Source organism: Opisthocomus hoazin, chromosome 35 (genome assembly GCF_030867145.1).
Source record: "Opisthocomus hoazin isolate bOpiHoa1 chromosome 35, bOpiHoa1.hap1, whole genome shotgun sequence".
In the NCBI taxonomy this organism is placed as follows: domain Eukaryota; kingdom Metazoa; phylum Chordata; class Aves; order Opisthocomiformes; family Opisthocomidae; genus Opisthocomus; species Opisthocomus hoazin.
Genome location: NC_134448.1, coordinates 3,550,698 through 3,578,692, shown reverse-complemented (window position 1 = coordinate 3,578,692; position 27,995 = coordinate 3,550,698). Strand labels below are relative to the sequence as shown.

The following is a 27,995-nucleotide window of genomic DNA, read 5'->3' as shown; positions in this document are numbered from 1 at the left end:
ATTGGGTGTGTTGCGCGTCGCTCACAGCGCGCCGGCCAATCGCCGCAGCCGCGCTTTGCGCCGCCCAATGGCGGCTCGGCGGAGGGGTGGGGCGCGGAGCGCCGCCGCTCCCGGGGCGGAAGCGGCGGCCATGGCGGCGGAGGAGGAAGCTCCGCTCACCGGGGTGGGCTGGGCCGCCGCGCCCGACGCCGTCCCCGCCGGCTGGACCGTGGTAGGGTGGGGGGGGGTGCCCCCGGGGAGGGGGTGTCCCGGTCCCCGTCCCCCGATCGCGGCCCGACGCTCCGTGTGCCCGCAGATCGCCGTTACCGTGGAGGGCGCGGCCGCCAACCTGGGCAAGGGCTTCGGGCAGAAGGGCGGCGGGTACCTGTGCGTCAGCACCGGCGGAGCCCAGGTGCGGGGGGGTCGGAGGGGGGGTACCGGGGCCGGGTGGGGGGCCGAGGGCACCGGGGTCGTGCCCCGGCCCGGTACCGATCTCCCGGCCCGGTCCAGGCCCCTCCCGGCCCCGTGGTGACCGACGTGCAGGTGCTGAGCGACCGGAGCCCGCCACCCGCCGGCTACACCCGCGCCCCCGAGTTCCCGGAGCCGCGTAAGTCCCGTCCCGTGTCCCCCAAACACCCCCCGGGAGGAGGGACCGGGGGGCGGCGGGGCCCGGGCCCGACCCCTGTTCCCCCCCCCCCCCCCCCAGGGCCCGTCGGTTCCCGGAGGAAGCGGCTCTACGTGAAGCTGCTGCCCGTGGCCGTCGCCGAGACGGCGGTGCTGGACCTGAAGCTGAGCTCCAAGAGCAGAGCCCTCCCGCGCTACCTGCGAGTCGGGTAGGGGGGCCCTGCCCTCCCTGCCCCCCCCTACCCTCCCCCCCAAAAATCCTCAGCGTTTTTCCTCTTTTTCCCCAGGGAAATGGGGAGTTTCGCCGTCTGGTGTAAAAAAGGGCCGGTTTCGAAACCCAGCCCCCCGCCCGTCCCCACGCCGAGGACGATCGGCGCGGGGCTGAGGCAGCTCTCACTGCAGCCCCCCGCCTCGCCCCCCAAGTACGGATGCCCTCCGCCCTGACCTGACCCAGTCCGGGACTGGGAATAACCCCTGCGCCTACTGGTGCCTCCTCGCGCTTCCCCTCCCCCTGGGCGTGGGGCTCGTTATCTGCCCCAGCTCCTTAATTATTAACGACTCCGATCTGCGCCAGGTCGCCCGTGGCGCGGTGCAGCGTCGGACGCGCGTCCCAGCACGAGTCTCTGTCCGACGCCTCCAACGTCTACGGCCTCTCGGGTAAAGCCTTTCTCCGGCTGGAAGCGAGCGAGGAAACCGCGTGAAAACTAAAAAATGAAATCTAAAAATTAAAATAGGGGCCCGCAGCGGCTGCGCCCGCACCGCGGTTGTTTAGAGACTGGAGTTGAGCTCAAAAAAAAAATTGAGAGGAAGGTTTTTCTGAAAGGTTTTTCCCTTCCTGAAAATTATCCCTTGCTTGAATGCGGCGCCGAGGCCTGGCTCGGGCTCTTCTCCAGGTGCCGACGTGCCCCTCGTCAGTGATTAATTAATCCATCGGCGCTCTCAGAGCCGCTCTTTTTCTCTCCCCAGCTATGGACGGAGTGCCTTTCACGCTCCACCCCCGCTTCGAAAGCAAGCTCAGCTCCGGCACCAAGGTGAGTCCTCCGTAAGCCGCCACTCTTCCTCCCACCTCCGGTCTGGGTCTTCATCAGCAATACTCGACGTCTTTTTTTAGGCTATCCTTGCCGACCTGACGGTGAAGTCCCTTGCTGACATCGAGAGAGAGGTAAGCGGGGCTCTCTGGGGCGGGCCGCGGGCGCGTTCTCCGTTTCCCAACCGCCTGGGGTTGGTTTTCAGTACGATTACGCCTTCGTCGTGGAAAGGACGGCCGCGGCCAGGCTCCCGCCCGGCGTCTGTTAGCACCGGCGTCGGCCTCGAGGACGCGAACTGGCGCGGCTGCGCTCTCGCCGATTTAAATTTCAGGGCACCCGAAGCCACGCGATCGATGGCTGCCGACAGGAATTGCTTAGGGAGAAAAATAAACCTGTTTCTCTCCTCACCCGCTGAAATATTTTTGGGATGGTTTCGAAGTAGAGGGCTGGGGGGTCGGCACCTACAACCACCTAACGTGTGGGAGCTCCTGGCTTTTTGTTCTCCTACGCCTCGTCAGCGCTAAGCTCGTTATTCTGAACGCCCCGCGGCCTCACCTTCCCCTCGCTGTTCTTCACGCCCCGCCACGCGGTGTCTCAGCTAAAAAAACCATCACAAAGCCCCACAAAGGACGCTCCAAACGCGTTTCAAAATAACAGCGATTCGGATTTTTTTTTTAGTTACCAAATTCTGTCAAGGTCTCCTGAAACGTTAGGGCAGTACAAAACTCCCGACGGTTGGTGGTAACGTCCCAGAAACGTTTAAAAAAAGTCAGGGTCTCGGTTCACAGAGGCGGGATGCGGAAGCTTCCCCGCGCCTCCTCCTGAACAGGGTCAGAGTTCTCGTCGAAAGATTTCAGGACGGTTCTTGCGACGGCGAAACGCGGCGCTGGGCGCTGTCCTTCGTGTCGCGCCGCGGGGTTTGGGGGGGGCGAGGGCCTCGCCATCCGTCTCAGGAAGGCACTTTGAGTTTTGCGCTCCCCAGCAGAAACTGCAGAATTCGGTCTGCTGACAAGGCGAGGAAGAAGTCAGCCAGCAACACTTCCGTGATCACCACCTTGAACTAGAACAAACGCACCCCGTTAACACCTCGCGGCAGAACAGCAGAGGCACGGCCGGCTGCTGCCGGACTAGAGCTTCACCTTCTTCCTTCCACAGCGCTGTAAAAGTTGCTAAATGGTAAAAATTGTAAAAAAAAAAAAAATCACAGCGCTGTAGAAAAATCATAGAATCCCAGGAGAGGCTGAGGGAGCTGGGCTTGTTCAGCCTGGAGAAGAGAAGGCTGAGAGGGGACCTTAGAAATGCCTCTAAATATCTGCAGGGTGGGGGTCAGGAGGACGGGGCCAGGCTCTTTCCAGTGGTGCCCAGTGACAGGACAAGGGGCAACGGGCACAAACTGGAGCGGAGGAAGCTCCAGCTGAACCCGAGGAAGAACTTCTTCCCTCTGAGGGTGCCGGAGCCCTGGCCCAGGCTGCCCAGGGAGGCTGTGGAGTCTCCTTCTCTGGAGATATTCCAGCCCCCCTGGCCGCGGTGCTGTGCCCCCTGCTCTGGGTGACCCTGCTTGGGCAGGGGGTTGGGCTGGGTGACCCCAGAGGTCCCTGCCAACCCCCACCATGCTGGGATTCTGTGGGAGGGACCTTCAAGCTCCCCCCAGTGCAACCCCCCTGCCACGAGCAGGGACATCTTCACCCAACCTGGCCTTGGATGCTCCCAGGGATGGGGCATCCGCCACCTCCCGGGGCAGCCTGCGCCGCTGTCTCGCCACCCTCAGTGCAACGAATTTCTTCCTCATCTGGTCTGAATCTCCCCTTTTTTAGTTTAAAACCATTCCCCCCCCCCCCAGCCCATCGCTGCAGGCCCGGCTACAAGGTCCGTCCCCGTCTTTCTGGTCAGCGTTGAAAGGCGCGAAGGTCTCCCCGCAGCCTTCTCCAACTCTCCCACCCTTCCCTCACCGCAGAGGGGTTCCAGCCCTCGGATCATCTCCGCGGCCTCCTCTGGCCCCGCTCCAACAGGTCCAGGAAGACACAGGACTCCCGGGGTGGGGGGGTCTCACCGGCGCGGAGCCGAGGGGCAGAATCCCCTCCCTCGCCCAGGGTACGGTTGCCTTTCCGGGGCCGTGAGCGCACGTTGTCAGCTCACATCCAGCTTTCCGTCCCCCAGTGCCCCCCCAAGTCCTTCTCCGCAGGGCTGCCATCGCTCCCGTCATCCCCCAGCCCGTATCGATAACCCCAGCGCTTCAGCGGGACGGCGACCACATCCTCTCACTTCAAGCTGTTTAGGTAGCGTTCCTGCGAGTTCTCGGCCTGACATTCTACCAAAAACCTGAAGATTCCCCCCAAGGACAGGCTGAGTCCCGTTCTCCCCGCGCGTCACAACTCGCTGCCCGCTCACCTCCGTAGGGATTTCCACCAAGCCAAACTGCTCGTTGAATTCCGGCGAAGAGCCCGTGAGCAGGCCCACGATGGCCAGCCCCGAAAGGACGATGCTCCACAGCAGAGGCTTGTTCTCCCGGAGGCTCTCCATGAAAGGATGGCCCTGAAACACAGCGGGGAGAAACCGTCAGCGGGGGCGAGGCTGGGCTCCTGCCGACTCGGGGACGCGGAGCAATTCCCGACGCTCGGCTCATTCCAGCTTGGGGCAAAACGAGGGAGATTTCCCCGCAGAGCGCTGACAAAATGTGGTTTGTGATGAGGTTCAACCAGGGCAAGGGCAGGGTCCTGCACCTGGGGAGGAACAACCCCAGGCACCAGCACAGGCTGGGGCTGAGCTGCTGGGAGCAGCTCTGCGGAGAGGGACTGGGAGTGCTGGGGGACGACAGGGTGACCATGAGCCAGCAGCGTGCCCTGGGTGCCAAGAAGGGCAACGGGATCCTGGGGTGCATCAAGAGGAGTGTGGCCAGCAGGTCAGGGAGGTTCTCCTCCCCCTCTGCTCTGCCCTGGGGAGGCCCCATCTGCAGTGCTGGATCCAGTTCTGGGCTCCCCAGTTCCAGAAAGATGAGGAGCTACTGGAGAGAGTCCAGTTGTGGGCTCCCCAGTTCAAGAAAGATGAGGAGCTACTGGAGAGAGTCCAGCGGAGGGCTGCGAGGATGAGGAGGGGACTGGAGCATCTCTGCTAGGAGGAGAGGCTGAGGGAGCTGGGCTTGTTCAGCCTGGAGAAGACTGAGAGGTGACCTTAGAAATGCTTATATCTCAAGGGTGGGGGTCAGGAGGACGGGGCCAAGCTCTTTCCAGTGGTGCCCAGCGACAGGACAAGGGGCAACGGGCACAAACTGGAGCAGAGGAAGCTCCAGCTGAACCCGAGGAAGAACTTCTTCCCTCTGAGGGTGACGGAGCCCTGGCCCAGGCTGCCCAGGGAGGCTGTGGAGTCTCCTTCTCTGGAGATATTCCAGCCCCCCTGGCCGCGGTGCTGTGCAGCCTGCTCTGGGTGACCCTGCTTGGGCAGGGGGTGGGGCTGGGTGACCCCCAGAGGGCCCTGCCAACCCCCCCACGCTGGGATTCTGGGATTAGAGAAGAACATCGCTCTGTATTCTTGCACCTTAATTACAAAATCTCTCTCTCCAGTGGTGCTGGAAATGTGACTTAAAACCCGGCTTGCCTTGTAGTTGATGGCAAAGGTGGCCATCTGCATCGCCATTGACATGATGTAGACAGTGCTGTTCACAAGGCTGGGCTCAAACTCCTTGTAGAGATCCACGAACTCCTCCTGCCTAGGAGAGAACAAGGCTGGAGATCAGGGCACCGGACTCGGAATCACCAGGAGCGTTCAGCTTCCCTCGCATAACCCCACCAGCCCCACGTTATTTCAGGTTTTTTTTGGGAAAAAACCAGTTTGCTCCCAGACAAGTGTGGGTAAGAGGCAAGAGCGGAGCTGCGAGCAATCACAGGGTTCTTTTTCACAAAATAAAAATCAAGTGGAAAAAAAAATCAGCCTTTTTTTGTGTGTTTGATCTTTCTAACCCTTCCAGTAATCCACCTCATCGCTGTTTCTCGTCCCTTCCCCTCCCGGTGCGGGGACAGCACCGTATCACAGAGCGCGTTCCCACCGCTTCCACCGCGACGCACGAGGCAAAAACGCTTTTTCCAGACGTGTCCAACACCTTAAACTCCCAACGCTCGGTGAAGCACTCGCAGAAAGAGCGCTGCGGGGAGGGAGGCCTCTCTCCACCCTCCCGCTTCGCAGCGGTCGGAGAAAACGTCCCGGCGCTGGAGGGACGGACGCTTACCTGGAGCGGCTGCGCGCCTGGGCGCCGCGGTACAGGTAGACGAGGCTGAGGAAGTGGACGAGGAACTGCAGCAGCACCGTCAGCACCGTGTAGAGGTTAAAGATGTTTGGCAGCGGGCGCTCCTTGGAAAGCGTCTTCAGAGGCTGGGGAGAGAGAAAAGCAAACGGGGGCGGGATGGTTTTGCCCACCTCCGGGCGGTTTTTGCAGCAGAATCCAATTAATTCGTGTTTCTCAGGAAATGCTGTCAAGAATTCCAGTTCCTGCGGACGTGAGGCCCACTGAAACACCCTTCCCACCTCTTCCAGCTGCTGCAACCTGAACAAAGCTGCCTGCCCGCCATCACAAGACGCTCCCTGAAGGATGCGCTGGCCTCGGGAGCCTCCCAAATCCAGGGGAATAAAAGACTGCACCCCCTCCAGCACCACGGACCGTTAACTTCGCAAAATCAACGGCTGTTTTTGCAGAGAGGCACTCTTTTCACCGTGCCAACGCGTCTCCCTCGCCTCACCTTCGACCTGGAGATGAAAAGGAAGCAGCCAGCCAACAGCAGACCCTGCAGGGTTGCCTGAAAATCGCTGAACTTCACCCCTTCCAAGTAGAGGACGCTCTGGCTGTAAGCAAGGATCAGGGCATTCAGGGCGAGGATCTTGAACATCTGGAGCGTGGTCACTAGCGTGCAACGGCCTTGCTTGATCACGTGGCAGACTAAGGAGCAAGAGGAAGCAGTGTTTGGAAATGGAACAGGTTCTGGGGCTTTGCCCCTCAGTCCTCGCTTTTTCTGAAGCAGCACAGAGGGAAGCTCAGCCCTCACTGCTTGCATCCCCACCCAAAGGACCCCCCCAGGGTTGCTCCACAAAACATCTGGCAAAGCCGTGGGTCTGGGGGTGTTTCTCACCACCCCACGCCCTCCCCCTTGGCTTCTTTCAAACCCAGACTTACTCCCCTGGGTAACTCCCAACTGTTCAGCTCCCGCCATGCACTTACTGCACTGAATGGAAGAGAGCTTGGAGGTAAAGGGGGCTGCAATGCTGGCATCGCCCAGCTTCACGACCGGCACGCGCTCCTCTTCCAGATCCTTCAGGACCTGACTGATCCGCTCCTGCAGGCGAATGAGACGGAAACGCACGGCTCACGGTCGCAACCCGGATCGAAGCTGACCTTGCGCTGCCCCCTCCCACAGCCCTGGCTCCACGCTGAGGCGGAGAAGCCTTCACGCTGGCAGCATCAGCTTGACAGCTGGCTGGAAAAGCAGCACCGTCTCTGCCCAAATCCATTCAGCTATTTCAGGATAAGAAGCGAAAAAGCCGGTCTTTTCCCAGCGCATCCCGGCATTTCCCGTTCTCACGAACTGGCAGAACACCAGAGGAGGAACAAAGAGCGAGGATAAATGAACAGGCTTTTAAACATCTGGTTACCGACCCTCTGGATGGCCAGCTGCTCCTCTCTCTGGGACATGACTCTGTGCTTGGCACCACGGGAGGTGGGCTTCACCGTCCCGCTCCCCATCGACGGCGGGGCCGGCCTCCCATCACCGGGGCCATCTCGAGCTCTCTTCTTCCGCTCGGGCAGTCTCTCGGGAGCGTTTGCCAGCAGTGCCACTCCTGTAGGAGCGTCAGAGCATTAGCTGGAGGAAAAAAGGGCTGCAATCCCTTTCCTGGCAGAGCATTTTCACCAAGTAGGGATCCCAGCTGTGATTTACACCTGGAGTTGGGTGGGCAAGCTAGTTACGCAGGGACTCTGGAGATGTCTCGCTTGCTGAAGGAAAGATTAGGGGAAAAAAATATACTTAGGGAGAATCTTTCTTCCAGAAAAATGTGTTTGCAGCTAATTCCCGCTGCCTGCAGGCGTGCTCACAGCGGGTGTTCCACCAGCACAGAGATCCTTCTTCTTTACGTTAATTGAGGCCACCAGATGACGTTGGTCAGATTGATCCCAGCCCTCCAAACACCAGAGAAACCAAGCTGGGTGTTGGGTTTAGGAACACAAGCCGAACCGAGACAGCGGCGCACACCGGAGCCCTGCCCGCGCACTCACCCACGTCTGCGTGTTTCAGAGCTCCGACGTCGTTGGTCCCATCCCCGCACATCAGCGTGACGTAGCCCAGGCTCTTCAAAGTGGTGATTACAAACTCCTGCAGAAAGAAAGGCGCAGTGAGAGCTGGCGGCCTGCGTGCTCTCACTCAAGAAGAGTGTGGGCAGCAGGACGAGGGAGGTTCTCCTTCCCCTCTACACAACCCTGGTGAGGCCCCATCTGCAGTGCTGTGTCCAGTTCTGGGCTCCCCAGTTCAAGAAAGATGAAGAGCTACTGGAGAGCAAAGGCAAATGCAGGGTCCTGCACCTGGGGAGGAACAACCCCAGGCACCAGTACAGGCTTGGGGTGGACCTGCTGGGAGCAGCTCTGTGGAGAGGGACTGGGAGTGCTGGGGGACGACAGGGTGACCATGAGCCAGCAGTGTGCCCTGGGTGCCAAGAAGGCCAATGGGATCCTGGGGTGCATCAAGAAGAGTGTGGGCAGCAGGGCGAGGGAGGTTCTCCTTCCCCTCTACACTACCCTGGTGAGGCCCCATCTGCAGTACTGTGTCCAGTTCTGGGCTCCCCAGTTCAAGAAAGGTGAGGAGCTACTGGAGAGAGCCCAGCAGAGGGCTGCGAGGATGAGGAGGGGACTGGAGCATCTCTGCTAGGAGGAGAGGCTGAGGGAGCTGGGCTTGTTCAGCCTGGAGAAGAGAAGGCTGCGAGGGGACCTTATAAATGCTTATAAATATCTGAAGGGTGGGGGTCAGGAGGACGGGGCCAGACTCTTTCCAGTGGTGCCCAGCGACAGGACAAGGGGCAACGGGCACAAACTGGAGCAGAGGAAGCTCCAGCTGAACCCGAGGAAGAACTTCTTCCCTCTGAGGGTGACGGAGCCCTGGCCCAGGCTGCCCAGGGAGGCTGTGGAGTCTCCTTCTCTGGAGATATTCCAGCCCCGCCTGGACAAGGTCCTGTGCAGCCTGCTGTAGGTGACCCTGCTTCAGCAGGAGGGTTGGACTAGATGACCCACAGAGGTCCCTTCCAACCCCTACGATTCTGTGATTCTGTGTCACGATACGCAGCAGCCTGGGACGCGTTACGCCTCTTGGTCAAGCGCTTCTGTTCTGCAGGAACTCGCCGGCCTCGCCCCCAGACCCCAAACGCTTCCCCTTCGGGCTCTGTTTTAGGAAAGCAGAGCTGGAACGGGCTCAGGGCTCTTTGGGAGAACAGCACGGCACATCCCGAGCTCTGATTCTTGCTGCCTGCTGGTTTGGGTACCAGAAGTTACGCTGCTTTGCCGAAAACAGTTTTGGCATTGACCATGTGCTAGCGTCTACGTGGATCCCCACGCCAGCCCTGCTGGGAACGCTGCTAAAACTGGGTTCTACCCGCGGTGGAGACCTCTCACCTTCTGCTTCGGCACCACTCTGGCAAACACCTGGATGTGCGGAATGAGCTTCAGCAGCTGCTGCCCGTCCACAGACTGCAGGTGAGAGAGCCCTTCCCCGGTGACGCACAGGTCGTATCGCCGCGTCAGCTCTCGCAAGGAGGTTGGCGAGACCGGGAGCACGACCGCACCGTCCATCGACTGCCACCGCCAGCTGGAGTCTGCCAAGAGAAGCACGAGCTCGACGCGAGCGTGCCGCCGGGCTGCGGGAAATGCTCCCAGCCACCCAACGCACGCCGACCCCGCTGTCTGCAGACACCAAACTGGGAGGTGTGGTAGATACGCCAGCAGGCTGTGCTGCCATTCAGCGTGACCTGGGCAGGCTGGAGAGCTGGGCAGAGAGGAACCTGCTGAGGTTCAACCAGGGCAAGGGCAGGGTCCTGCACCTGGGGAGGAACAACCCCAGGCACCAGCACAGGCTGGGGCTGACCTGCTGGGAGCAGCTCTGCGGAGAGGGACTGGGAGTGCTGGGGGATGACAGGGTGACCCTGAGCCAGCAGCGTGCCCTGGGTGCCAAGAAGGGCAACGGGATCCTGGGGTGCATCAAGAGGAGTGTGGGCAGCAGGGCGAGGGAGGTTCTCCTCCCCCTCTGCTCTGCCCTGGTGAGACCCCATCTGGAGTCCTGGGTCCAGTTCTGGGCTCCCCAGTTCAAGAAAGATGAGGAGCTACTGGAGAGAGTCCAGCAGAGGGCTGCGAGGATGAGGAGGGGACTGGAGCATCACCCCTACGAGGAGAGGCTGAGGGAGCTGGGCTTGTTCAGCCTGGAGAAGAGAAGGCTGAGAGGGGACCTAATATAGACTTACAAATATCTGCAGGGTGGGTGTCAGGAGGATGGGGCCAGGCTCTTTCCAGTGGTGCCCAGCAACAGGACAAGGGGCAACGGGCACAAACTGGAGCAGAGGAAGCTCCAGCTGAACCCGAGGAAGAACTTCTTCCCTCTGAGGGTGCCGGAGCCCTGGCCCAGGCTGCCCAGGGAGGCTGTGGAGTCTCCTTCTCTGGAGATATTCCAGCCCCCCTGGCCGCGGTGCTGTGCCCCCTGCTCTGGGTGACCCTGCTTGGGCAGGGGGTTGGGCTGGGTGACCCCAGAGGTCCCTGCCAACCCCCACCATTCTGTGATTCTGTGATTACGGACACAAGGCCCTCCACTCCTCAGGACGGTGACGTGCCCACCTCCCATCCACGTACACCCCGTTCCCTGCAGTCAGTGACACTGCTCTCAGCTTCCCTGGGCGGCCTCTGAACCCGCACAGCCCTCACACCGCCGTTATTTTTGTTATTTCAGCGCTCAATAGCTCGGTTTGGGAGCTGGCAGAGGAGCGTACGTATCCTGCACAGCACCCCAAGCGAGAGAGGGCAAAGGACAGAGGGTTATCTGGGATTCTGGAAAGCAAGTCATTCCCTTTCTCAGCATCAAGCAGCAGTGCTAACAGCACCTGGCTAACTCCAATACAATGCCCCAGAAGGGTTTTGGCTGCTGCCCTCCGAAACGCAGAGCCGTTTCCTGCCAGGGATCCGTTACCTTTGCTCGCGGGAGGCTGCAGGATGAGGGTGTGTTCCCTCTGGAGGAAGTGCAGCTCCCGGGCCACGTGGCAGGCAGTGAGCGGATTGTCTCCTGTTATCATCACTACCTGAGGGGAAAGAGAGAGGGGTCAACAATCAGTTGCAGTCAGATAAGCAGCACTTCACAGCAAGTCTTCTTGATGCCCAAAACCCTTCTGCCTAGCTTGGACGCTGGTGACATTCCCTGCGAGGCGTAGCTCTGCGCAGCACCCTGCAGGAAGGCTTTCCCTCTAGGGGAGAGCAAATCCCACTGCAAAAATAACATCGTGCCCACAAGGTCTCCCTGCCTTTGCCCTCGCTCCACAAAGGCTCCCGGTACGGACACTCCACATCCCAAACGCCGTGGCTAACGGCAGGACGCTGCCGACGCTTACGTGGTGCGATGCATTCTGGATCTCCCTGATGACGGATTTAGAGTCAGCTTTGAGAGGACAGGAAACCACAATGAATCCAACGAATCTAAGGTCACACTCCAAAGCTTCACGTTTCATCTCTCGCACCTGCCAAAGCAAAGCAGCAAGCGGAGCGTTACCTGCTGCTTTGTAGCAGCAATGCTGTTTCCCAGTGGGTGCAATCAAAGCATCACCAAAAACACAACCGGGGCTCCGAGAGGTTGTGGAGTCTCCTTCTCTGGAGATATTCAAGACCCGCCTGGACAAAGTCCTGTGCAGCCTGCTGTAGGTGACCCTGCTTCGGCAGGGGGGTTGGACTAGATGACCCACAGAGGCCCCTTCCAACCCCACCATTCTGTGATTCTGTGTGAAGGCCGGACACTGCGTAGCTGCTCGAGAAGAAAGGCTTCTTTGGCACAAAGCTCCGCAGAGGCAGCAGAAAACAATTACACATGCCCATCCCCACATAAAACCAGGCTCACAGAATGGTTGGGGTTGGCAGGGACCTCTGGGGTCACCCAGCCCAAGCCCCTGCCCAAGCAGGGTCACCCACAGCAGGCTGCACAGCACTGTGGCCAGGCAGGGTTTCAATATCTCCAGAGAAGGAGACTCCACAGCCTCCCTGGGCAGCCTGGGCCAGGGCTCCATCACCCTCAGAGGGAAGAAGTTCTTCCTCGGGTTCAGCTGGAGCTTCCTCTGCTCCAATTTGTGCCCGTTGCCCCTTGTCCTGTCGCTGGGCACCACTGAAAAGAGTCTGGTCCCGTCCTCCTGACCCCCACCCTGCAGACACTGACTGGCATTTCTAAGGTCCCCTCGCAGCCTCCTCTTCTCCAGGCTGAACAAGCCCAGCTCCCTCAGCCTCTCCTCCTAGCAGAGATGCTCCAGTCCCCTCACCATCTCTGTAGCCCTTCACAGCCAAGAAGCTCAGTGCAAAGCCTCTTCAGCTGCTAGAAGGAAGGAGCTGACCGCGCTTTACAAACAGGGAAACAGAAGCAGCAATCAATGACGCAGAGGAATTCAAAGCTGGGAGCACAACGCAGAGGCTGTGATCCTCCCAGAAGATCCAGATTGTGAAAACAACACGGTTACAGCAGCTTCGGGCAACCACATCTTGAAAGAGTCCTGCCCCTCTTCCCTGCTCACACCGCCTCCGTTTCCTTTAACGGGTGCTCGATTTCAAGGCTTAAACAGACAAATTTACCTGCTGGTGAGTGAGGTGCCCCAGTTCTTTGTAGCCAAGGGCCAGCACTCTTGCCCCCTCGTGTGAAATTTCCGTGTGGACAGCGTGATAGTTGCTTGGGCACTGAGACAGCTAGAGGAGGCGTGGGGAAAAGCATCATATTAATGCAGTTTCCAACACAATTCAGGAGCATGTTTCAGCATTTTGCATTAAATACACAGACAGGGGAAAGAGGCACCTTTGGGAGGGTCACAGAATCACAGAATGGTCGGGGTTGGAAGGGACCTCTGGGGTCACCCAGCCCAGCCCCCTGCCCAAGCAGGGTCACCCAGAGCAGGGGGCACTGCACCGCGGCCAGGGGGGCTGGAATATCTCCAGAGAAGGAGACTCCACAGCCTCTCTGGGCAGCCTGGGCCAGGGCTCCGGCACCCTCAGAGGGAAGAAGTTCTTCCTCGGGTTCAGCTGGAGCTTCCTCTGCTCCAGTTTGTGCCCGTTGCTCCTTGTCCTGTCGCTGGGCACCACTGGAAAGAGTCTGGCCCCGTCCTCCTGACCACCCCCCTGCACACACTGATCAGCATTTCTAAGGTCCCCTCTCAGCCTTCTCTTCTCCAGGCTGAACAAGCCCAGCTCCCTTAGCCTCTCCTCCTAGCAGAGATGCTCCAGTCCCCTCCTCATCCTCGCAGCCCTCCGCTGGACTACTCTCCAGCAAGGGCAAAAGAGGAGACCCCCCCCCCACATTTAGCCCTCTGCTGTAAGCAGAAGCAACAGGGCCAGGAACGCACACGGTGAGACAGTCGGATCTCACTGGGGTTAGATGGAAACCCCCCAGAGGAGTTTGTTTTCAGGCACGGGTTCACTGTGCTCTTTTGCAGGATGAAACCCCTGTGTCATTCGGGTTCCAGACTTGGCGGGGAGAAGCAGAGGAGCAAGGGGACGAGCACACGCGGGCGAAAGAAGGCCCTTGCTCTCCTCGAGATGCGCTCACCATTTTGTGCAGTGTCTCTGGGGCCCCTTTCACTGCTGCAATGTAACAGAGATCAGTCGAGCCGATCTTCTCATACGACGCCAAGACAGACATTCTTTTCAGGGCACTGGCAAAATGAAAGCGCTGGTGAATTTTCAGTCCCTGAGTTTTAATACTTCGGGGGAAAACTTTCTCATCTGGAAACAAACAGATCAGGAAATCCTGAAAGGTTTCTCGGTATCAAAAGCAACATCCCTCCCTTCGGGTCCCAAAGGAACCCACAGGTCACCGAGGTCGTATGAATTTCCTCTCCTTAGATACAAGCATACAGAGCTGGAAATTCTACTGCCAAGAATTCAGGGAGAGAACGGATCGGAACACCTCTGTGCATTAGTGTGAACACCCACACAGCAGGCTGAAGGCGCATTTATAGCATATACTATTATCTCAGGCAAAAATCCATAACCAAAACCCACAACAGCACGGGTTTCAGCGGGATAGGATCAGTATTTCTGGAATATTTCTACTTTAGTTACAAGCAAGCAGAGCAGAAAGCCTCCAGAGAGACTGCCCGCAGACCACGCTAAAACCCACACTGTCGTGTTTTCCCTGTCGTGATCTGCGCTGGTCGCGCCCTGATTTTACTGCGTCGGCACAATCAGAACTAGAAGACGCCAACCTGAGCAGGGCAGCTGCAGAACGCAGCATCTGCAGTCCTGAGAAGGGGCCTCTGCTGTTTGTTGTCCCTCAGACACGCAGTACAAGGATTTCCACTGCCCCAAACCAGTTCCTGGGATTACACCAGATGGAATTCACCCCTTGCAGAAAGCTGGCATGAGGCATCGGAAATCTCCACAGACTAGGTAATTTCATGTTCAGAGTGGACAAAACCAGTGCTGTCATCATCAGCCCTCCCGAAAAAACCACCCCACAACCCACAGCGTGGGTAAAGAGCGCTCAGGCATCAACCAGGGAGGATCTGGAGTTGGGTTTTACCTTTGGTCAGCGTCCAGTCCACAGCCATCAGCATTGCCTTCTCCAGCGGATCTCCCACCAGCGTCCCATCATCCAACTGCACAAGCGAGTGGCAAGTAGCAATCGCTCGGTGGGTTTCTACAGGAACGTCAGATACTGGTGTCACTTCCTTCCCATCCCTGCAGCACAAAAAAAGACTGCCCGTGTTAACAGACCCGTCCACGTTATCTCAGACACGTTCTGGATTTTTTCCCAGCCAAAAATTCCTGCTCTAAGACGGTAAACAGTGGAGCTTCTCATGGTGAGATCAAAGCCGTAGGAAATCTGGCGCTGTCTCAACTGCAATCAGTGCCAAAGCCTGTAATTTTTGCCAGTCCTCCAAAGCAAACCTGATTCAAGCAGAACACTTGAAGTAGAGGCCTGAACTAACACATTTAAGTAACCATAAAATCAAAGGATGCAGACGTCTCTGTGCTGCGGCGTCTGGCCTTCAAGCACAGCTCGTTACGGCAGTGGAATCAGAAGGCAGGATGCTGCTGCACAGAGGAGCAGCCAAGATCTCAGTTACACAAAAACCCTACGCAAGAAGTCCCCCAAGACAACTAAATTCACAAGTTCTGAGCCCATAGTCGTCGTCAGAGATCAACAACCCTCTCTCCCTCCAGTTCAATCCACTTCTTTCACTCTCTGAATCCCCGATTGTCTTCTCTACCCCACCGCACCGCGATTGCGCTCGTGCCTGAGGAGCTCCCACAGTGCCCAAAGCCCAGAGCACAGCAAATGGTAAGGAAAAATCACCCAGCACCTACCTGAGCCCAGCTACTCCTCTCACTACCAGGTGATCGCTGGTTAAAGTGCCCGTTTTGTCGAAACAGCAAACTTGAACTTTGCCCGCAAAGGGGATGCGGAAGGGCTCTGTACAGTACACATCTAGAAGAGAGCAGAGGAAATTCTGAGAGAGGCCGGCTGCAACAAAGCCAGGACAGGATGCTCGGCGGCTTTTATCACAAGACAGGAGCCCTAAACAGTCCTCTTGTAGTTAATGAACCCTGAACTGCTCATTCTGAATTTCCGTGGCACTTGAAACCTGAACAGACACCAAGTTGTAGCGGTGATGTAGTCCAACACTGAAGCCATCGACCTGCCTACTCCACATCTAGGAACCTGCTCAACGCAGAGCTGCAGGACTGCTGAGCAAGCAGGCTTTCCTACCAACACATTCCCTCCTACGCCTGATTTAGGACCCACTTCAAAGCACCCGACTCCCAGGTTCTTTGGGGTTTAGACCCCTCACCTACACCAGCTCCACGCCAGATACTGTCACTGTGTAGAAGCTGAGGACACCACAGGAATTTCACACTCGTTTGCTCACCAACGTCCTCACACTACGCAAGAAAGCACTCCTGGTTTTGTTTCTGCGTTTAGGCTTGGTACTTACAGAGCTTGGCCAAGGCGATGAGGGAGGTGTTGACAGCCAGAGAGAGCTCAATGGGAAGTTCAGGTGGAACAACTGAAGTCAGTATTAAAGTACACTCCAGGAAGAGCTTGTAACGGTTCCTGCTCGGATCCTTGGTGCCTACGGAATGAGACGGGAGACTGTATGCCTCCTCCTCCTCGGACTGCGTGCCCCACAGAACTAAGAGGAGTACCACAAAGAAGCTCACCTACCTAGGAAGGACAAGCAAAGCATCCAGAGTGCAGTGTGGGCCCCTACACTGAAACACTGGCGCAGCCCAACCCAGCTATTGTAACTCTCAGAAATTACGTCAACTGTCCTTCCCACAAGCTTTGGTACAAGTCCTGTGTAGAGACCTGGAAGAGGCAAGAAGAAATCTCACCTTCAATCCAGACGTATGCTGCAGCAGCAATGGCAAAGACCAGCAGGAACAGGATGAAAATGAAGGTCTCTAAGTTATTGGCTGTCACTCTCTTCACCCCAAAGAGGATTGTACGTAGCAATTTCCCCTGAGAAGAACAGCCTTCAGTGCAAGAAGCTACCTCTGTGGCATGCAGCAGTTTGTTAAAAATATGTATGAAACCCCATTCTAAAGTTACACTCTGGTGTTTTGGTGCCAGAGCCCAAAAACTATTCCCACTTCTGTGATCCTCTTAAGAGGCAGCAGCCAAGAGTCACCCACAATTAACCTGTTAAAAAACCCAATCTCATCGCTACGTCACTTAAGTGGATGATTCCTTTGAGCCAGTCTTCAATTTTCAACTGAAAAAGCTCACGTTCACACCTCCAGTCTCTACAAACACACTCAGTCGCCTTTTTCCAACAATTCTCACGACAGAAACAGGGATAACCAGGAGCTGTAGTATGTACACAGCGTGGTCAGTCACAACAGGAACCCCGACTCCTGACTCCCAGGCTTCCATGTCAAACATCAGACTACTTCTTTGACACACAGAGACGAACCTCACTTCTTCCTCTTCCAAAAAAACTCCAGAATATTGATGCCCTGATTTATATTTGCCCCCTGCTGTACTTCCTAAGGATTTCCCCGACAGCGAAGCGCCAGACAACACAACCAGCATCATCGCCAAGAGGCGAGAAGTCACGTTCCCACCTTACCTGAGACGTGTTGAAGCCGGTCCGCAGAGCGTACGCCACGCATCCATTATCGACAGCTGGAATGAAGACAGGAAGCTTAGTCTAAATCACAGAATCACAGAATAGTAGGGGTTGGAAGGGACCTCTGTGGATCATCTAGTCCAACCCCCCTGCCCAAGCAGGGTCACCCAGAGCAGGCTGCACAGGACCTTGTCCAGGCGGGGCTGGAATATCTCCAGAGAAGGAGACTCCACAACCTCCCTGGGCGGCCTGTTCCAGTGCTCCGTCACCCTCAGAAGGAAGAAGTTCTTCCTCGTGTTCAGACGGAACTTCCTGTGCCCCAGTTTGTGCCCATTGCCCCTTGTCCTGTCACTGGGCACCACTGAAAAGAGCTTGGCCCCATCCTCCTGACACCCACCCTTCAGATATTTGTAGGCATTTATAAGGTCCCCTCGCAGCCTTCTCTTCTCCAGGCTGAACAAGCCCAGTTCCCTCAGCCTCTCCTCGTAGGGGAGATGCTCCAGTCCCCTCACCATCCTCGTAGCCCTCCGCTGGACTCTCCCCAGTAGCTCTTCATCTTTCTTGAACTGGGGAGCCCAGAACTGGACACAGTACTCCAGATGGGGCCTCACCAGGGCAGTGCAGAGGGGAAGGAGAACCTCCCTCGTCCTGCTGGCCACACTCTTCTTGATGCACCCCAGGATCCCATTGGCTTTCTTGGCACCCAGGGCACACTGCTGGCTCATGGTTAACCTGTCGTCCACCAGGACACCCAGGTCCCTCTCTGCAGAGCTGCTCTCCAGCAGGTCCACCCCAAGCCTGTACTGGTGCATGAGGTTGTTCCTCCCCAGGTGCAGGACCCTGCACTTGCCCTTTGTTGAACCTCATCAGGTTCCTCTCTGCCCAGCTCTCCAGCCTATCCAGGTCACGCTGAATGGCAGCACAGCCTTCTGGTGTATCTACCACACCTCCCAGTTTGGTGTCGTCAGCAAACTGGCTGAGGGTACACTCTAACTCTTCATCCAGGTCGTTGATGAAGAAGTTAAACAAGACTGGGCCCAGTACCGACCCCTGGGGGACACCACTTGTCACCAGCCTCCAACCAGACTCAGCGCCCCTGATGACAACCCTCTGAGTTCTGCCATTCAGCCAGTTCTCTATCCACTTCACCGACCACTCATCCAGCCCACACTTCCTCAGCTTCCCTAGGAGGATATCATGGGAGACTGTGTCGAAAGCCTTGCTGAAGTCAAGGTAGACAACATCCACGGCTCTCCCTTCGTCTACCCAGCCAGTCATGTCATCGTAGAAAGCTATCAGATTGGTCAGGCATGATTTCCCCTTGGTGAATCCATGCTGACTACTCCTGATAACCTTCTTTTCTTCCACTTGCTTCATGATGGCCTCCAGGATAAGCTGCTCCATCACCTTTCCCGGGATGGAGGTGAGGCTGACCGGCCTGTAGTTCCCTGGGTCCTCCTTCTTGCCCTTTTTGAAGATTGGAGTGACATTGGCCTTTTTCCAGTCCTCGGGCACCTCTCCTGTCCTCCAGGACCTCTCAAAGATGATGGAGAGTGGCTCAGCAATGACATCCGCCAGCTCCCTCAGCACTCATGGGTGCATTCCATCAGGGCCCATGGATTTGTGGACGTCCAGATTGCTTAAGCAATCCCTCACACAGTCTTTTAGAGGCTTATCACAGAGAGAAAAACGCTTGGAGCTACACCCTCCTCTCACTTCCACGGGGGCATAGGCAACTTTAACAGAATACCACAGCAGTTTAATAATCAAAGTAAACCATCAGCGACGGGGTGAAGGAGACTGACCCAAAGTTGTACCAAGCCCTTTAAAATAAATCTGTGAGTGCACCACACACCCCCTCAGCGGAAATTCATGCGGGTACGTACGTTTCAGCCCCGTGCTGGCTTTCTGGGGCGGGATGTGCTGCACCACTTTTGTTCCCCCAAATATAATGTGTAGGCGGGAATCTGTCTGCATGTCCAAGACGTGCTCCGGACTGAGATCCTCCACAGGCTCCTGCAGGACAACGTTCAGGTCTCAGATGCGCAGCTATCAACAAGTAAACTCCCAGCGCTCCTTTCTGCTCTCAATCTGCAAGATGCTCTCAGTTTCACGTCAGCCAAAGGTGGCCTGAATTGAATCTAGACCTTAACACACCATTCAGCTCCCGATCGGTCTGGGTTTAGAGCCTGGAAGCTGTGGAAATTCCAGTTTTGGGAGACTAGTTCACCCCTGGCACACTGAATGCAGCAAGGGAGGCTCCGCAAGCATTACTTTATCATTTTTAAGTCACCCGCTGGCACACAAAGAAGGAAGATTCAGGGTTTTGAAGTGCTCTACCCTTGTTCCTCCTCCCACCTCTACCCAGCCAAAGGAATCCAGACTGGGGAATGTGTAGGAGGGCGATGCCATGCCCACAGGACGCTCTTCAGACCCAAAGGCTGGAGACCTTGCCAGACAAAACAGACATTTCTGTTTCTCATTTACCAGAGACCATCAATCACTGATAGGGAGCCGATTAACAGACCAGGTTGCCTGGGCCAGCATTCGTGTAAAGAGATTAATTCACCCTAGCAAACGCTACAGTGGCTTGAATATTTTTACTTTTCCAGGCTGCAACAGAGGGAGAGGACAGAGAACATTTCACAGACCTTCATCTGCGGGACAGACTCTCCTGTCAGCATAGCTTCATCTACAATACACCTTCCACGCAACAGCAGCACGTCACAGGGCACTAGATTTTCATGAGGAGACCGGCCTGCAACGAACACATTAAAACTGAGAAGCTCGTCGAAGGCAGAAGCGACTGCTGTTTGGCTGGCAGGGCACAGCTCTCCTTCGCTTTAGCCGAGATTCCTAAAGCTTCAGACCTCCCCTGGGGTGCCAAGCCTACCACAGCACGTACTCACTCAGCCTTGCTGAGAACCGAAAGGGTTTGAAGGTTGTTAGGCCTCTATTAAGAGCAGGGAAGGTTTAAAATCAAGTCACTGCTGGTCAGGCTTCAACAGCTGGGACCACATCCTGGGGTAATACAAGCTCAAAAGGGAGAGCAGGGCTACAAGACAGATTTGCTCTTCCCGTTCTAGCCAGGGACTGTGAGGAGGAAGGGAACTCTTCATCTTCACAACCCTAAGCTGAAGAATCCGAGGCCGATTTATCTCAGTATTCGCCTTTCTAGCAGGTTCAGGAGAGCCAGCCCAAGGATTAATCTCCCGGACCCCTGAACTGTGGCATCAAAGTCTAAAGTCTACGAATCAAAGTCTAAAGCACCCAACAAGACCATCAGGTTTTTACACCTAACTCAACCCACTGCGCAGCTGAAAGCACCAGAGAAACTTGATTTTAAACGAGCTTTTGAATGCAACCATCACGCAAGTCATTACCAATGGAAACGATATCGCCTGGAATAATCTCATCACTGGAAATCGGGCGCCACTTGCGGTTTCTGTAAACCTGCAGGAAAAAAAAACCAACCAAAAAGCACTCTGAGAAACCCTGCACGCGTCAGAAAAGGATCAGAGGAAAAGCATGGGAAAAAGGAAGAGGAAATAAGCTAAAAAGCCAGATACTGCAAAAATTTCAGGCACAACCCTCTCTGGTTCTGATTACCTGGATCATGTACGGCTTGTTGCCCATCTTTCGAATCTCCGACATGTTCCTCATCTGCTGCTGGACCAGAGAAGCTTCAAACGCAACCAGCATGGAGAGGGTGAAAACACTGTAGTACCAGTATTCATCCAGGCACCACAAACCCACACAGAACACCTGCGGGGAGAACAGGACACAGACGTTGTTCTAATCTCGCTCAGGAAACAAAAGCCTTCAATTTCTAGGAATTTGTATTTTTTTTTTTTTAAGCTAACTTGGTATGCATTTAATTGTAGCAAGTCAGAAAAACAGAAAATCACAGTAGCTCATTAGGGAGAAACGGGGTCACTCCCAGAAGTAAAATCAATGTTACAGGGTAAGAACAGCATCTGCTCCTGATTTTAGAAAGCTGCCAGCTGACTTCTGGCGCTCAGACCAGAACTGTAAGGAATTTTCTTATTTTTATAGCAGGGAGAAATATTTGCAGCTCGTTTTCTTTGTTTGTTTTACCTGAAAGACGAAGAATGGAGCTGTAGCTCTTTCTTTAAAGAGTTCCAAGAACTCCGGCACCACCATCTCGGCCCTGGGGAAGAAGCGAATCCTTATTAACCTAACCATTTTAACCTAAATGCTCCAGATTCTCCCCAAAAGCCCAAGCCACAAGCCACCTGCAGCCTCGGGTGTCAGACCAGGCTGTACACCAGAACGTCCACAATCTCCCCATTCTCAGTTACTTTGATTCAGTTAATTTGTTACGTGCAATTAATTTGCATCCATCGCCCACCCCTCGGTCCCATATCGTTCTCTGCCCTTAAAGGAATTTGAAGCAAGCGCTGGGAGTAACTGAAATTTGAAAACCAGGACTAGGACTGTGGTTCCACACCACTGTTCCCGACGCACCGGGATACTTCGGCACAGGGAGACCTGCACCCGGAAAACTTACTTGTTTGTACCATATTTCTTCTCAGCTGCTCGGATATCTTTGTCCTCCTGATAGCCTCGGGCGTTCTGGTAGTAACAAAGGGGATGTTCCACGGGGAAGGCGACAGGAAGAAACTGTTTCTTGCCGTCTATCTCACACGAGTATTTAATTTTCTGGAATTCAAAGGAGAGAGCCTCCTGCCCATTCTCACCCTGCAGAGAAGGGGGAAAAAAAAAACCCCAGCTAGTTAAACACACGGCAAAGGCTTCACTCCACACACAGTCTGGCCTGGAGAAAGAAAGAAACCCCAACCCCTTACATCTTTAGTTATTGCACTGTTCTGCTTGTGGTACTCACAGCAGGAAACGCTGTGCAATCGTTAACGTCCCCACTTTTGACTGACTGCAGCTGATTTTTCCATGATTACTTAAGTAAAAGCTAATCAACTGCAGGCTGATGGAGTGAGGCAGAAGTCAGGACAACGGGGCCAAGCTCTTTCCAGTGGTGCTCAGCGACAGGACAAGGGGCAATGGGTACAAACTGGAGCAGAGGAAGCTCCAGCTGAACCCGAGGAAGAACTTCTTCCCTCTGAGGGTGACGGAGCCCTGGCCCAGGCTGCCCAGGGAGGCTGTGGAGTCTCCTTCTCTGGAGATATTCCAGCCCCGCCTGGACGCGGTGCTGTGCAGCCTGCTGCGGGTGACCCTGCTTGGGCAGGGGGCTGGGCTGGGTGACCCCAGAGGGCCCTGCCAACCCCGACCATTCTGTCATTCTGTGATTCCCGGGCGTGTGACAACCACCAGGCAGCAGAGCCTTACCTGGTCTCTGTGGAGCGGCACTAGTTCCACCGATCCGTTATTCGGCGTTGGCACGACTTTAGCCAATGTGGCTTTCTTAGGACACGGCTCCTGCAACACAATCACGACACGCTTCGTCAGGCAGATCACAGGCCCCGCCTCCTGTGGGGATCCTTGCCGGATCGCGTTACGAGACACGGAAAACAAAGCTCTTTGCAGCCGGGTGCTTGTGCAGAGCCGTCGTTTGAATCAAAGACATTCCAGTTATCACAACGCACCCCCAAAACTGCACTCTGTCACTAAAGGAAGCATATTCAGTACTTCATTTGCACTTAAGATGTATATAGCTACCAATAGAATCCTTAAGGTTGGAAAAGTAACTTCTTCATCAACAACCTGGATGAAGAGTTAGAATGTACCCTCAGCAAGTTTGCTGATGACACCAAACTGGGAGATGTGGTAGACACACCAGCAGGCTGTGCTGCCATTCAGCGTGACCTGGATAGGCTGGAGAGCTGGGCAGAGAGGAACCTGATGAGGTTCAACAAAGGCAGATGCAGGGTCCTGCACCTGGGGAGGAACAACCTCATGCACCAGTACAGGCTTGGGGTGGACCTGCTGGAGAGCAGCTCTGCAGAGAGGGACCTGGGTGTCCTGGTGGACGACAGGGTGACCATGAGCCAGCAGCGTGCCCTGGGTGCCAAGAAAGCCAATGGGATCCTGGGGTGCATCAAGAAGAGTGTGGCCAGCAGGACGAGGGAGGTTCTCCTTCCCCTCTGCACTGCCCTGGTGAGGCCTCATCTAGAGTACTGTGTCCAGTGCTGGGCTCCCCAGTTCAAGAAAGATGAGGAGCTACTGGAGAGAGTCCAGCGCAGGGCTACGAGGATGGTGAGGGGACTGGAGCATCTCCCCTAGGAGGAGAGGCTGAGGGAGCTGGGCTTGTTCAGCCTGAAGAAGAGAAGGCTGCGAGGGGACCTTATAAATGCTTATAAATATCTGCAGGGTGGGTGTCAGGAGGATGGGGCCAAGCTCTTTTCAGTGGTGCCCAGTGACAGGACAAGGGGCAATGGGCACAAACTGAGGCACGGGAAGTTCCACCTGAACCCGAGGAAGAACTTCTTCCCTCTGAGGCTGACGGAGCCCTGGCCCAGGCTGCCCAGGGAGGCTGTGGAGTCTCCTTCTCTGGAGATATTCCAGCCCCGCCTGGACAAGGTCCTGTGCAGCCTACTGTAGGTGACCCTGCTTGGGCAGGGGGGTTGGACTAGATGACCCACAAAGGTCCCTTCCAACCCCTACTATTCTGTGATTCTGTGAAAAGACCTCTAAGATCATCGAGTCCCACCATCACCCCAGCACCCCCACGCCTGCTAAACCCTGTCCCCAAGTGCCACATCCACACGTTTTCTGAACCCCTCCAGGGATGGGGACTCCCCCACTGCCCTGGGCAGCCTGCTCCAACGCCTCACTGCTCTTTCAGGCAAGAAATTTTTCCCAATATCCAATCTGAACCTCCCCTGACGCAGCTTGAGGCCACTGCCTCTCATCCTATCGCTGGTTACTGGGGAGAAGAGACCAACCCCCCCCCTCACTCCACCCTCCTGTCAGGGAGCTGTCGAGAGCGAGGTGGTCTCCCCTCAGCCTCCTCTTCTCCAAACAGCCTCAGTTCCCTCAGCTGCTCTTCACTAGACTTGTTCTCCAGACCCCTCCCCAGCCTCCCTGCCCTTCTCTGGACACGCTCCAGCCCCTCCATGTCCTTCCTGGAGTGAGGGGCCCAAAGCTGAACACAGCACTCGAGGTGCAACCTCACCAGTGCCGAGTCCAGAGGCACGATCCTTGCCCTGCTCCCGCTGGCCACCCCATTCCTGATCCAAGCCAGGATGCCGTTGGCCTTCTTGGCCACCTCGGCACACTGCTGGCTCCTGGTCAGCCGGCTGTCGATCAACACCCCCAGGTCCTTTTCCGCCAGGCAGCTCTCCAGCCACTCCTCCCCAAAACTGTAGCGTTGCGTGGGGCTGTTGTGACCCAAGTGCAGGACCCAGCATTTGGCCTTGTTGAATCTCAGTACAGTTGGCCTCTGCCCATCGATCCAGCCTGTCCAGATCCCTCTGCAGAGCCTTCCCACCCTCGAGCAGATCGACACTCCCACCCAACTTGGTGTCATCTGCAAACTTACTGAGGAAGCACTCAATGCCCCCGTCCAGATAATTGATAAAGATATTAAAAAAGACTGGAATATAACCGCAATAAGCCACGGTTACAGCAGCGACGGCAAAATGGCAGCCAGGCGGTCCATCCTCCACAGACGGAACGCTCGACACTAGCAGAGGCAGTCGGCACCTGCCCTGAACACTCCGCTCATCCCGTCCCCCTGCCTGCAGTCATATCCCCGGGCTCCCCAACACCACCCTGGGGCTGGGCCCTGCTGAACGCGTGCCCCTCTCCCCAGTTCAAGAAAGATGAGGAGCTACTGGTGAGAGTCCAGCGCAGGGCTGCGAGGATGAGGAGGGGACTGGAGCATCTCTCCTACGAGGAGAGGCTGAGGGAGCTGGGCTTGTTCAGCCTGGAGAAGAGAAGGCTGAGAGGGGACCTTAGAAATGCTGATCAATATGTGCAGGGTGGGGGTCAGGAGGACGGGGCCAGGCTCTTTCCAGTGGTGCCCAGCGACAGGACAAGGGGCAACGGGCACAAACTGGAGCAGAGGAAGCTCCAGCTGAACCCGAGGAAGAACTTCTTCCCTCTGAGGGTGATGGAGCCCTGGCCCAGGCTGCCCAGGGAGGCTGTGGAGTCTCCTTCTCTGGAGATATCCAAGCCCCGGCTGGCCGCGGTGCTGTGCCCCCTGCTCTGGGTGACCCTGCTTGGGCAGGAGGTTGGGCTGGGTGACCCACAGAGGGCCCTGCCAACCCCGACCATGCTGGGATTCTGGGATTCCTCGCCGCGCTGCCCAAGCCCAGCCAAAGGGAGCACCGTCGGTGCCCGAAGCGGCTCCTCACGCCCCTCACAGCTTCCCTGCGTGGCCGATGCGGCTCTGCCACGTCGCAAGGAAAATCCTCCCCCCCCTCCCCGGAGACCGAACGCCCCCCGCCTCCTCAGCCGCCCACACGCGAGAGGAGAGGCCGCGGGAAGCGGCAGGAGCCCCCCCGCACTGCTCGGGGGCAGCCCCGGAGGGATCTCCGGCGCGGCCGGGCCCCGCGGTACCGGTAGCCCCGGGACTCACCCGGACGCAGGTGAGGGCGCAGTGAGCGTGCACCGACCACAGCCCCGAGAGCGCCGTCAGCAGATGGACGACAGCGATGGCGGCGAGCGCCAGTAACGCGGCCTCGGGGGGTGCGGGGCCCGGTCCCGGTTTCGGGCCCTCTTCCTCCTCCGCCGCCGCCGCCGCCGCCGCCTCCCTCCACGCCGCCCACACGCGCGGTCCCCACAGCCACAACCAGGCCGGGTAGAGCCCCGCCACGAAGGGCAGCACGGTGCCGTGGAGGAGGCGCGGCCGCCGGCGGTACAGCGTCACCGACGAGACCAGCTCGTCCACGGCACCCGGAGCCGCACCGGCCGCCGCCATCTTGGGAGAAACCGCAACCACTCCACTTCCGCTTCCGGCCGAGAGGGCGGCGCCTGCGCAGTTGGCAGCTTGAGGGCGGCGTTGGTGCGCATGCGCCAAGCCCAACGGAGGGGGGGGTCGGCTAGGCGCATGCGCACAGCTGCTAGCGGTGTCCGCGCATGCGCACAGCGGCGGGAGCGCCCGGTGGTCCGGCGGCGGGATGTGAGTAGGGGGCGGCGGGCGCACTGGGCCGCGCTAGGCCTCCCCAGGCCTCACTAGGCCTCACTAGGCCTTGCCGCCCCCCATCCGCGTTAACGTTACCGTGTCCCCGCAGGCAGGCGGCCCTGGAGATCACGGCGCGCTACTGCCGTGACGAGATGGAGCAGTACGGGCGGTGCGTGGCCTCCAGCCCGGCCTCCTGGCAGAGCGACTGTCACCGGCTCCGCCTCAGCATGTCCCGCTGCACCGCCGCTCAGTGAGTGCGGGAGGGGCGGGATGGGGCCGGTTGGGCCGTGCGGCTGGCGGGGAGCTGAGTGCCCGGTGTTGTCCCGCAGCCCGATCGTGCGGCAGATCCGTCAGGACTGCGCGGAGCCGTTCGCCGCCTTCGAGCAGTGCCTGAAGGAGAACCAGGCCTCCGTCGTGAACTGCAGCGAGCACGTCAACGCCTTCCTGCTCTGCGCTGACCGGGTGAAGCTCTCCACGTGAGGTGAGGGATGCCGAGTGGCGGCGTTTGCCCTCTAGACCTGTGGTCCGGAGCCTTCCTGCTCCTGCTCTCCACGGCTGCTCGGGAGCTGCTCCTTGAAACAGCTGGAGTGGCACAGTACAGCCCAGAGTGCACACCCACCCGTGGTTTCCCCCCCCTCCACCTCTCCTACTTGCCTCTGTGAATTCAGACCTCGCCTCTCTTCCTGTCTCAGAAAAATACAGAGCGCGGCCGGGAAGTTTTATCCAGGCTAAAAGCGTAATTCAGTGGCGTGGAGTGTCAGGGGATGGAAGCAGTGTGTGCGTGGCTTGTTACAGGACAAGGGACAACGGGCACAAACTGAAGCAGAGGAAGTTCCAGCAGAACCCGAGGAAGAACTTCTTCCTTCTGAGGGTGACGGAGCCCTGGCCCAGGCTGCCCAGGGAGGCTGTGGAGTCTCCTTCTCTGGAGATATTCCAGCCCCGCCTGGACAAGGTCCTCTACAGCCTACTGTGGGTGACCCTTCTTGGGCAGGGGGTTGGGCTGGGTGACCCACAGAAGGCCCTGCCAACCCCTGCCATGCTGGGACTCTGGGATTCTGTGACAGCGGATTTCTCCAAATGTGCCGGTCCTTCTCAGTGTCGGGCTAAGCTGAGACCCTGTGGCAAATGGCTCTGGGATGAAAACGGCCTTGTTGAGCTGAAGTCAGGGTTTTTGTCCAGATCTAGTTGTCAGTTCTGTAGAGTAATTACACAGAATGATTTTGTTGGGGTAGGTCAGCTTGCAGTGCCCTGCTAAAGATTTTGTAAACGTCTACGGAGCAACATTAAAGTAAATAACGTGTTACTGTGCACGTAGAAATCACCCAAATGTGATGCACTCGCATACCCTGACGTGGTAATCTGCTGTGCCTCCTAACTGGGGTGCTGCACACGCACGGAGCCTACCTGATGCTTTAATTTCTGCTGGTTTTTTTTCACAGGGGAGCCTGGGAATTAAAATTCGTCTTCAAGAGCGAATGAAAAGTCTTTCGGTACTCTGGAATATCGTTCCAATGCTTGGTTGGGTTGGTTTTTTCCCCCTCTGAAAAACGAAGTGCAGCCCTGCCGTGTGGTTCTCTTGGTCCTGGTCACGCTACGCTTGCCTTCAGCAGAGAGCTGGACGCTGAGCGGGGTGTCGGAGCGTTCCTGATCCGTCGGCACTCGCGTGCTGATCACGCTGGGTTTTGTCTGCTGAGTTGCCTCTAAAAACTCGACGAGTAAATAAATCACAGAACTGTGTCGAAGCGGCGCCAGAGGATCAGCAGCAACCTGCAGATGTGCTTGAATAAGAACCGAACGCTGAAACCAGCCCGTCCCTCTTTTTCTGCAATCTATTCTTTGACAGTTCCTTTGATAATTAAGCACAATATTTTCCATCGTCCCAATAAAAAAAACACCCCACTTTTCAAGACCCAAAGCCGCTTCTGGCTTTTCCCACTGAGGACAGAAGCTGCTTTCTGAGCTGGACCTGCTACGGGGAC

General features: G+C 57.0%; 3 protein-coding genes across 3 annotated transcripts; 2 read left to right on the top strand and 1 right to left on the bottom strand.

Moving 5' to 3' along the window:
* Positions 1–92: 92 nt before the first annotated feature.
* MVB12A (multivesicular body subunit 12A) lies at positions 93–2,038 on the top strand. The gene is made up of 9 exons (XM_075445987.1): positions 93–211; positions 296–391; positions 490–586; positions 686–812; positions 891–1,025; positions 1,178–1,260; positions 1,570–1,634; positions 1,715–1,765; positions 1,837–2,038. The coding sequence occupies exons 1-9, from the start codon at positions 131–133 to the stop codon at positions 1,897–1,899; spliced, it is 798 nt and encodes a 265-aa protein (XP_075302102.1). The 5' UTR covers positions 93–130; the 3' UTR covers positions 1,900–2,038.
* Positions 1,403–25,818, bottom strand: ATP13A1 (ATPase 13A1). Its single transcript, XM_075445986.1, has 26 exons — positions 25,471–25,818; positions 22,278–22,367; positions 21,484–21,674; positions 21,051–21,123; positions 20,562–20,717; positions 20,336–20,405; positions 19,604–19,710; positions 18,839–18,968; positions 16,953–17,008; positions 16,216–16,342; positions 15,816–15,953; positions 15,187–15,307; positions 14,399–14,556; positions 13,424–13,599; positions 12,460–12,570; positions 11,241–11,366; positions 10,826–10,934; positions 9,268–9,467; positions 7,885–7,981; positions 7,270–7,451; positions 6,835–6,949; positions 6,359–6,555; positions 5,851–5,993; positions 5,223–5,334; positions 4,020–4,163; positions 1,403–2,691 (listed from the first exon to the last, which is right to left on the bottom strand). The coding sequence occupies exons 1-26, from the start codon at positions 25,810–25,812 to the stop codon at positions 2,581–2,583; spliced, it is 3,582 nt and encodes a 1,193-aa protein (XP_075302101.1). The 5' UTR covers positions 25,813–25,818; the 3' UTR covers positions 1,403–2,580.
* Positions 25,819–25,935: 117 nt separating this feature from the next.
* On the top strand, positions 25,936–27,588 carry CHCHD5 (coiled-coil-helix-coiled-coil-helix domain containing 5). The gene is made up of 4 exons (XM_075446039.1): positions 25,936–26,013; positions 26,126–26,266; positions 26,346–26,497; positions 27,456–27,588. Coding segments are annotated over exons 1-3 (294 nt in total). The 5' UTR covers positions 25,936–26,011; the 3' UTR covers position 26,497; positions 27,456–27,588.
* Positions 27,589–27,995: the final 407 nt, after the last annotated feature.